We start from the raw sequence: 10679 nt of genomic DNA, 5'->3' as shown, positions 1-10679 counted from the left end.
TCAGATCCTCGGAACGCACAAAACGATCACGACCCTAAGTCTGTATTGTAGCACTGTTTACCTCGGCTGGCTGTACATCACTTCAACGTCATGCTGAGTTTTCTTTTCACAACAGTGTCTTCACCGTCTGGGCGTCAGGTTAGACCTGAAATCAACTGCACCTTTAATTTGAAAGGAAATTAACAAATAAAGAAAACCTACTGGTAGGTTTTCTTATAAACAAAAAAAAATAATTATTCACTGAAAGTTACAAAACTCTGAATATTCATAAGTTTATGGCTCTTAATACAAATGGTCTGGAGTTGGCGGCTTCCATTAGTAAAGTCGAGGTTTGTCTATTCACAGTGTATATTTAGGGGCTTAGAATAGAGTGAGACTTTAGTCAGGGATTTCTCTCTGACTGGTGTGAATACCCCAGGCGGTTGGCAGTGGTGTTCGAGGCTATTTTTGCCTTACATTATATTGAGAATCAGGTGGACTTAACCCCGCCTCTAATCCTTAGAATTTTATTTCACAATTCTCAGAAAACCAATCTCAGGCCGTTTTTTTTAATTCTCAAGTTCTAAAAAATATTTTCTTCTTCCTTAAATCTGTATCTCTTAACAGGAAGTCCATTGCCTTTACTATCCATTGGATCGGTACCTTTCACCATCACTCACGTAAGAGGGTTCCTCCTCTTCTTCCTTCATTTGCATAACCAAGCTTTCCCAAATGCTATTTTGTATGAATAAAAAAAGTAAATAATTTTAATAATAATAATTTAATCAAATTCCTGAACAATAATTAATAGACGCTTGAATTAGTATCTACAATGTTGTTTTTTCCTTATTTAAATGTCTCATAATATCTGGCTTATATTTCGGGTAACCCGCCAATAAATTATGACTACACATAAATTTAGTTAACTGCTTTTCTTAACAAGGGTTGCGTTATTCAAATGGCACTTATTAAATAACTCCAAAGGCGCCTTTTCTGGCATTTTTTCGAGATATCTTTATATCCCAGACGTCAACATTTTCAGCTAGTGTTTTTGTAATGACGGTTTATATCAACAGAAATTATCATGATAGAAAGCAGTTTTTCTTTATCAATATCCACAAATAAGAGTGCGTGTGTATTACATAATTACCATAACAACCTTTCTTAACAATGCTTTTTATTTCCTTAATCATCAGCAGTATCACTACCATCATCACCAACATCATTACCGCCATCATGATCATCGGCATTATACTTACGTCTAACGACACTGTCACAAAATTCATGATCTTTTAAAATGTTCATACCACTCGAAAAGCTATCTCTAATGTAGGCATATATCAAATGACCATGACGATATTGAGGGTCAGATTTTGATGTCAAATTTGAATATCCTTTAATTGTAAACTCATCTAGGTATAATGCCAGTTTTGCATAAAGATCAACAGATCATATTTGTTCTCCTGTATTTGTATTTCAACATTTGAAAGATTGAAACGTAGACTGCTGATGTTGGAGAGACAGAGACCTAGTAGTGGGCGTCTACGTTGGAAGTTGAGGTTCTGATATTGTTTCTTGAGACTTATCATGATAAGCATAGGGATATGTAGACGAGGTCGGTAGAATTGTTTTTAGTAGGGTAGATTGAGAAAAAGAGGGGAAAAGAGAGATGTAGGATTTTGAAGAGCATGAAAAAAAAACTGTAACAATTCTCATAAATATGGAATTGAGAGGCCCGACCAGATGCTCTGCATGGTTCAGATTCCATTCACCAAATGGCAATACTGCAACCACAGTATTTTACGACTTCTGATAGGACAGTCTCCTTGGGACTTAATCCAAGGTTCGGATCACCTGTCCAGAAAAAAAAAACTGATGACCTCGTATACAGCTTTGTCAGAAAGCTCATTCACAGTTTATATGAGGATTTAGGGACAAAATAAAGGAAGCAAGAGTTTGGCGATGCCGTAAATGCGTCTAAAATATATTTTCTACTGTCCATTAAACAACGAACTAAGTATTGTACTTAGTACAATTTACTTTTTTCTAATGGGAAATGGCGACTCCTGTAGGATAATGATAAAGGATGGGTAACGGAATCATTATATTTTCATTTAAATTTGATGACCTTGTATACAGCTTTTACATTTCCCTTTGTTATTTAAATTTTCCCCCATTTTCTACTTTGTCCTATTTTAGGATTTGAGACCTGAAAAAGTATTGCATTCAAATACAGCATTTTCGTTAATTTAAGAGGCGGCTTTCGAATTTGTGAAGGCGACTCTTAGCTGAAAAGTAATTTTCGGATTATGGGAAACGCAGAACATTTACGAGAAAATTTAAAAACAAACAATCAGTATTAACATGAGGCAGAAATGTGTGAAGAAATAGAGAGACAGGACTCAGAGAGAGAGAGAGAGAGAGAGAGAGAAAGAGAGACAGACAGACAGAACGACAGACAGAGATACAGACGGACAGAGATATTAAAATGTAAGCTATTTATTCCAGAAAGAAGAGCAGGAAGGTGAGTGAAAGAGGGTTAGGATTCCGGACAGTAACTATGTAAGGGATGAATAACATAACTGATTAAATGGCAAAAAAAAATTTCCAGGTGATTAATTTGCATAATAATTTGATAAACAGTCTGAAATAAATTAATATTCTATATGATTCATTTCTAATTTTGATCCATGGTCAAATTATTGAAGGTTGTTAGTGCAGAAATTCTTTTTTTTTTCTGTTTTTAGGCCCGATACCGATTCAAAGGTTACAAATGAAGTTACAAAGGCAGAAAGTCTTTTCAAGCAAGATTGTAAAGTGAATCCAGAGCAATATCAAGTGGCAAGTATATCATAAATAATGAAAAGCTTTGTTTTAGAGGCGTGAATTTTAAATTAAAAGAAATTATTGGCAAATATCTTTATTATACAATAATATTAGGAAATAAAACATGTGTATACTTTGATGAGTCACTTAGTAAATGGATAAATTAATAAATTAATTGTTGTTATGAAGAAAAGGGGGCATTACAAACGCAGTCGAATAGAAACGCCGAAAAAAAAGGAAAAATCAGTTAGTGAGTAAAATCAGAAAAGATGGTTTGAAAATAAAAAAAACACGTAACAGCTGACCTGCCTTATCAACTCATGAAACGAAGCGAATTAAATGAAATAAAATAGAAAAAGATCAAGCGATGATAATACTAAATGAATGGGTAAAAAAACAAAATCAAAAAGAATAGAAATATAAAAGAAACTGTGAGTTAACGATAATTTTGTTTTATATTGAAATCTACACTATAAAGTAAAAACGATACTTATGCAGTTTTCTTATCGCGGATTTTTTAACCTTCACGACGTTTCTGGACAGATATCGAGAAAAACCGAGATATGCCGAACCGCTTAGTCAATTTAATTCAAGTTAGCAGACGCTAAAAAAAATTCTATAATATTTTTATTCGATTATTTTCTGTCAAAGTTCACACATTATCAAAGTTCTTTTTTGCCAAAGTTTCCAGTTAATTCAGATAATGAATCTATAAACTGTGTTGGTCCTACTACACACGCGACAACGAACCACGCCGAGAGAACGTAGAGGGAAAGCAAAGGAACAGAATCGAATGTGGACCAATAGGGAACTATTAGAAAGCTACCTGACAGTTCATGTAGAGGCAGAAATTCAAAGATCCTTTCGCCTGCATAATGAACTAGGTAGCTCAATATCACCCTCAGCTTGCTTCCACTTTCTCTACACCCTCTTCTCTACCTTCGCGACTATCGTCTGCTCTTGCAGCAAAAGAAAATTTGTCAACCACCCGTCTCTCTACATTAAAAAATCATTAAAAATAATACAAAAAAATATACATGACCACTAACAAAAAATAATAACTAACAAGAAAAAAATTCATAACAATGTCCCCCCCCTACAGAAAAACAACAACAATGCCGCTCAAACAACAATAAATAACAAAAAATTAAATAAAACGGTTTCATAAAAAGACATGTACGAAAATGTTTTCTTCGTATCTTGTTACAAATTCTTTTACTTTGTTTTTGTTTGCTTGTAAAAATAAAAGTTGAACATTAGCAGTGGTATTTTAATTATTATCTCTCTAAGATATATTAGCAACTATTTTGCGTTATTTGGGTTTTTGTCTTCACCGAGTTTCTGCATTGGCATATCCCGATTTTCTCGATAGAAAAATCGAGATATGAATAGGAAAACTTCCTCCAAGTTTATTGCGGCTGCTTGTAGCCATCGCCTTAAACGTGGAATTTCTAGACAAAGGTCTTCTACAGATGCTCCTCATACACAACTGTGAGCTTGGTAATAGACTTCTGTATTTCTTCCTCGCAGGCACAAATAATATGATCTGGCTGGACAGCAGGAGAGGTCAACAAAATGCCATTCACTGCCTATATTCTGGTAGCTGTTTCAACTGCACCATCGCTGATATGTACATATCTGATTACTGTTGGCATTTGGTCTGCATGCGAAACGTCTGGTGTGCTATCAAAAAGTATACCAAAGTACTTTGCATTTTTGGTGTCAGCAACGAGTTTTCCTATCACATGTTTTTCCAAAAGAGAAATGAACTCGTTCTGTTTTTCAAGTGATATATATGAACACATTACCTGACTGTCTGCGCTTTGCCTGGATGAAAAATTTGGGAGAGGGTGAAATTTTGTCACCCCTCTTTGTCGTTCACCCGGAGATCGCTCCCTCTGCCCTCCTTTAGCTACGCCACTGGATAATGCTAAGGAAAATCGAAACGTAACTCCGTATAGACAAAATACGGATAACGTCTAAATCAAAGAATTGCACAGGGATCGGAAATAAAAACAGTTAAATGAAAATCTAAAGACACCGCTTAACATTCAAGAACTAGTGAAATATAAAACCAATTGAATTAAATAAACAACTCAGGGTGACTTATAATACAATTAAGTGTAAATTTTTGGGATTAAGAAAATTAAAACGCCAAATATCGTTAAATAAATAAAATTGCAATTCAGAGTTATCTCCCTTGGAACGCATCTTACTGATTATTTCTCAGAAGTGTAAACAAATTAACAATAATAAATATCAATATCCCAAGCTACTAGTAGAGGATATAAATTTATTTTATTTTATCTTATTTTATTTAGCTAATTGTACAGAAAACAATTGCATTGCAGTAGATTTGTAAGGTTAAAATTAAAGTCAATAAGTAACAACGGAAAAGCACAAGATACGAAACTTTTGTTTCCGGGAGATTAAACAGGAAATCAAATCAAATTACTGGAAGTTGAGAAACAAATAAAACACAACAAATAAATGAATTAAATTAATAAACTAAAGATCTCATTAATTTAGAATCAGGTCCAGTTTCAAAATTGTTCAATTTTATCGATTTTCACCGTAATTTAAAACAGAAATACGAAAATAGGGGCCTCAAAAATTTCATAAACACCAGAACAGGATTTATCTAAAAATATTATGAGACAGATTACATTGTGGGATATCGTAATAACAGGAGGAAAATATGTTCAAATACGTATTAACCTTGTATTTCTTTCAATAAGTCTGACGAGATGCCAACTTCGGAAATATTTTAGCAATATGAAGTTTAAAATTGTCTAGTTGATGTCGAAACAATTGTATCATTCGAAAAAAAATACAAATATGATGTAATCTTTTCCCTTGTTGTTTTCGTTTTTGCCAGTATATATATATATATATATGCTCGATCACAGAAATGTTAATCATATTGCTTAATATTGTAGTCAATTTACTTGGCTTAATTTTATTTATATTGGCTAATATATTTTAATATATTAAACCTTTGGAAAAAGTTCTCCAATATATATATATATATATATATATATATATATATATATATATATATATATATATATAAGGGGGTGGTCATCAACAATGTGTATTTTTTTTAAAAAATAATAAAAGAAAGATAAAAACACAAGCAGAAAGAGAGAGTGAGAGAGAGAAACATAAGACAGGAGTGACCACAGCTTAATAAAACAGTAATAAAAATTGAACATTCCAATGAAAAGAAGATTCACTTACACGTTTCCATCTCCTGGAAACATTTCAAATGAACTACGAAAATGCTCTTCTTACATCTCCAATACATCTTGAATATATTCTAAGCATTTGAAATAATTTCTGAAGAGGGCGCTTCATAGAAGGTATGAAACGCGTTAAAAACGATTTCAATGATTTAAAAAACATTATTACCATGATCTAAACATAATTTTCAATGAAAAACCAAGAGACGGAATAATAAAATAATGTTAAAAAATACAGATTGTTTGTGACCACCCCCTTATTTAAATATACATCTTTCTCTCGTTTGAATTTCTCAACCCATTATATATATATATATATATATATATATATATATATATATATATATATATATAGTAAAGGTTCTTGTGTAGCTGTATTTAAATCTCCCACCCAGTAGCAATCATCATTTCCTGCACTAATGATTGCGAAAGCATAAAACACGAGTGTCTGTAGATGTAAAAATAATTATTTATAATTATTTAGCCCCTTTAAGAAGAAATTTCCTAAATTTCCGCATTGGATGGAAAATAAAGGACGTCGGGTGGCCTTGTGTGAGATCACGAATTGTGATTGTTTGATCAATGTTGATTGAAGTAACGCTGTGCCTGGCATTTAGATGTTGTAAATTTTCCTTATTTTTCATAGCAGTTGATGGTGGCTGAGAGGTAACATTCCTAGCAAATTCCAAAAGTAGCTTTGTAGCTGTGTTCGAATCTCTCAACCACTAGCAATCGTCACTTCCTTTATTGATGCTTGCGAAAGCATGAAACACTAATAATTCTCTTTTTCTCTCTTTATCTCTCTCTCTCTCTCTCTCTCTCTATATATATATATATATATATATATATATATATATATATATATATATAGTATAAAATTTGTTTTAAAAATATGTAGAAATTAAGCTACACAAAATTTTAATGTTTCATCCACGTAAAGATTTCTCAGGATATTGCATGGAATTTATGTTGTTATGCGTTTTTATATATTCACGTGGTGTTAGTTTGCTAGTTAGTCAATCAGATTCTTTGTTATCATGCACCCATTTATCGCAGTCAATGGTTGCGCGTTTATCAAGCGAGGTTCATTTGACTTGCAAGTCACCGATTTCTTTGCTTTTTTTAGGGAATATAACAATCTTTTCTTTATGTGTTAGAAGTTGGCCTAGTTTTAATCTGAATTTGTTCATATATATATATATATTGTATTTAGTTAGCATTTTTCATTTAAGCAAACATTGTTAAAAATAGCAAAAATTTACTACTTAGTTGTACCTATATTTTATTTGTTCGATTTTTATTCTGATCGTTCTAGTGTCAAAATCATTAAAAATGATTGCATGTTCCATGTATATTAAGAACGTTTCTGATTCTTCGTCAAATAATCATCAGGTGAAAAAGCAAATAAACAAGAATGATTGAGAAGAGAATTTCAAAAGGTAACTGAGAAATGAATGCGTGAGGTCATTTATTTGAAAGAGAACATATTCACACTGTTCCAGTAAATACGTTAACAATTTAAATTCCGTGATGCTATAATTAGCATCACAGGATAAAATTGTATTACGTTAAGCATTCTAGAATATCATTACTGGTTTAATAGGCAATAATGTTAATTGTCGGTTTCGGGGATATTATAAGGATATAATTAAACAGAGATTTCTATCATGTTTTATAATGTTTGCTTACATATATCTCTATATAAATAAAATGAAGTCATTTCTTCCCCTCTGAATTTAACCTTAATAGGATTAAAACTCAAGACAATTCATGCAAATGTAATGTTCACAAACTGCAGCACATTATCTGAGGTGTGCTCCTCGATAAGCGTACATTCCTATATCGATGACCGTACATTCCCGGTGCGAGTTCTCTGCCAAAACCTGCAAGAATCAATGGAAGTGGTAAAATCTTTTCTCCACACTACATTCATACTCCCCATGCGACCACTTAACACCGTAGCGGATACGTCCACAGGGGAATTTGGGAGGAAACACCGATTTGAGTTCTTAGTTGCTTAAAAAAATGGAATGGCATTTTACAGTCGGGTGAAACGCAACTTTCGATTACATCTATTACATGGGTTACTTATACCATTTCTTCTATTTCTTCTTCTTTTTTCCTTTTTTTTTTCTCCTTTTTTTGTGGGGGGGGGGGCTTCGATTCGAAGGGTTACTTAAACGAAACGAACTAACTTTGGATTCAAGGTTTTACAACAAACGATAACAGTCAGCCGCTAGCGTTCTTCAAATGCTCAAACGATTACTCGATATATATTTTTTATTTGCTGTATTTTTCCTTCTATTATATTTTCCGTGATTTTATACGTGATACTAGGGGCAGAGCTGACTTCTTATTTTCGGATTAGTTCCTCATTCATTATTTATTTCTATACATTGAATTTCTGGTAGTTTCATAAGCCCAATTACTATTACGCTAGCGATATGGAACCAGGTGTTTGCCATAAGTGTTGCCTTATTCTCCTCTTCCGCGTTTCGCATTCGAGCCCAGCTACCGCGACTAGATTTTTTTTCAGTCGCCCGGGCACTCCCTGCTATTTTGATTGAAAGAACAGTTGTTTTTGATTTATTGGAGGGGGCTCATCAGCGCACGAGCAACGCCAGCCACCACCCGATAGTCTATTATATAAAGAAGAGATATCTGTGTGTTAGTATGTCTGTGTATTTGTATGTCTGCTGAAAACTTTTGTCATCCAAATCGGACTGGCACGAAACTAGCACAATCTTAAAGAGCAATGCCCTAGGTACATAATATGTAAAAATTATAAAAATAAAATATTTATTCTGTGGAGGTAAACTGAACCACTCTTTGAAAGAGGTCTGTTTTTCGCGTCACTTTCTTCGCAAGTCACGCACGCGTATTAAACTATGTTCAAAACGCTTGTTTTGCAATGTTATAAGACCTCATGGCCTTGTTGGCAAAAGCGTATTAAACTATGTTCAAAACACTTGTTTTGCAATGTTATAAGACCTCATGGCCTTGTTGGCAAAAGCGTTTGCTCCTAAAATTTTTACCTTCTTCCCCTCTTTCGCGTTCTACGTTCAAGTCCGGCCACCTAGACTCATGTTTTCTTATGGTCGCACGGGCACTTCCTACTATTTTGATTGAAATAAAAGTTGTTTTGATTTCTTTGGATTTTTTTTTCGGTGTGTGCGGGGTGTTTTTTTCCAGCGCACGGACAACGCCTAGCACCTATTCGCTAATTGTTTCTAAAACAGGGTGAGAAAAATAAATAAAATCTCAAGACAAGCAATAGACCGAACTCTGCGTTAATTTCAGCATAGAAATACAATTTTTTTTTTTCGATTTTACAGAATATTCCATTTCTTTTTTTTCTTCTTCTTTGTTTCAGAGTTCGGCAACGTTGATCGATTGTGTGGTGAACAGTTCTTGTAAATATTCGGAATTGGTTTCGGGAAAATGCGGTAAGATTTTATTGCATCAACTCTACGAAAGATATTTAGGTACTCGTTAAAATAGAGTGGACAGATCAACGTTTTAAATATTTCGCTTTAAGCAAAAGCCCTATTACGTACTTAATCGTCATGTCGAAAAAAGTAATACATCTAAAATTACAAAAAGATCATCGAGAAGAATTGCTATTGTGTTTTAGTAAAAGGGAAAAGTCTATCGCTGTATAGACAACAAATATTGCACACAATGAAAAAGTAATCTAAAATATTCGTTCCGAGTTATGTCCCCTCTGTATGAACTTGCAGAATAAGATGTTGACGAACATCGCGTCGAGAGTCGCCAAAATTGATTACAAGAAAAGAAGTCTAACATTTAAATAACAGCTTTATTGGTCATCTTCGTTAGTAAGAAGAGAGAAAAAGGGTTAGGCATGGAAAGTATTCCTGTGTGGAGCGTAGACCAAAGATTAGATAGACCTGTTGAAAGAGACAAAGTTCATGAATGTTTGTGTCTAAAATAATAGTGGAAATGTGCGTGACGAAAGACTAGAGACAGTACTGTAAAGTGAGAAAGAAAGTTTGTATTTGTACCGCATTGAAGGCCATATTTGTAGATAGCCATGTTCGCTTGTTTGTATTCACGTCTTAGTCAAACCTCGAGCTCAAAGGATGGGTGGGTTTTGTTGAGTTCCAAGACAGAAGTTGGTGACGACAGGTCCGTTCCATTTGGAGTTGTTGTTAATCTAGGAAGAGAGAGAAAGGGGGGCGGTTTATCCTTTTAGAAACTCTGTCATATGACTGAGAGATGGCTTCTGATTGGACAAACCAGAAAAGAAGTGTATTCAAAATCTCCAGTCGCGAGAATTCACCCTTGCTTTTGTTTGTTTTAATTTTATCTGCTACAAACTCCTCACTGTTTATTTTAAAACGTCAAAAACTTCGATTTTATTCAATTTTCCGTAAAAATTGCTTTCAACAATAAATAACATTTAATCAGAAATAATTTTCTACCTAATGCATTTTTGTAAATTTTGTATATATGTTACTATTTTCGACATGACAATTAAATACGTAATATTATTTTTGCTTAAAACGACATATTTTAAAACAATCTGTCGACTCTATCTTGACAAGCACCGAAATTTATTGCTTATGGGAGAAAACTAGAATGGTCAGAGTTATCTGTAATTATATTTTC

At 33.5% G+C, this 10679-nt stretch overlaps 1 protein-coding gene across 1 annotated transcript in view; it reads left to right on the top strand.

The window, feature by feature from the left end:
• The first annotated feature begins 275 nt into the window (after positions 1-275).
• LOC145266441 (uncharacterized) overlaps positions 276-10679 on the top strand; it is a 38456-nt gene continuing 28052 nt past the window's right edge. Inside the window, exons 1-4 of the mRNA XM_080122119.1 lie at positions 276-329; positions 607-659; positions 2727-2820; positions 9421-9493. Coding sequence (XP_079978245.1) covers positions 276-329; positions 607-659; positions 2727-2820; positions 9421-9493 — 274 coding nt within the window. The remainder of the gene's footprint in view (positions 330-606; positions 660-2726; positions 2821-9420; positions 9494-10679) is intronic.

Source organism: Euprymna scolopes, chromosome 41 (genome assembly GCF_053919585.1).
Source record: "Euprymna scolopes isolate OS-2025 chromosome 41, ASM5391958v1, whole genome shotgun sequence".
Lineage (NCBI taxonomy): Eukaryota > Metazoa > Mollusca > Cephalopoda > Sepiida > Sepiolidae > Euprymna > Euprymna scolopes.
The sequence above is the reverse complement of the archived record's forward strand: the minus strand, read 5'-3'. Positions and strand labels throughout refer to the sequence as shown.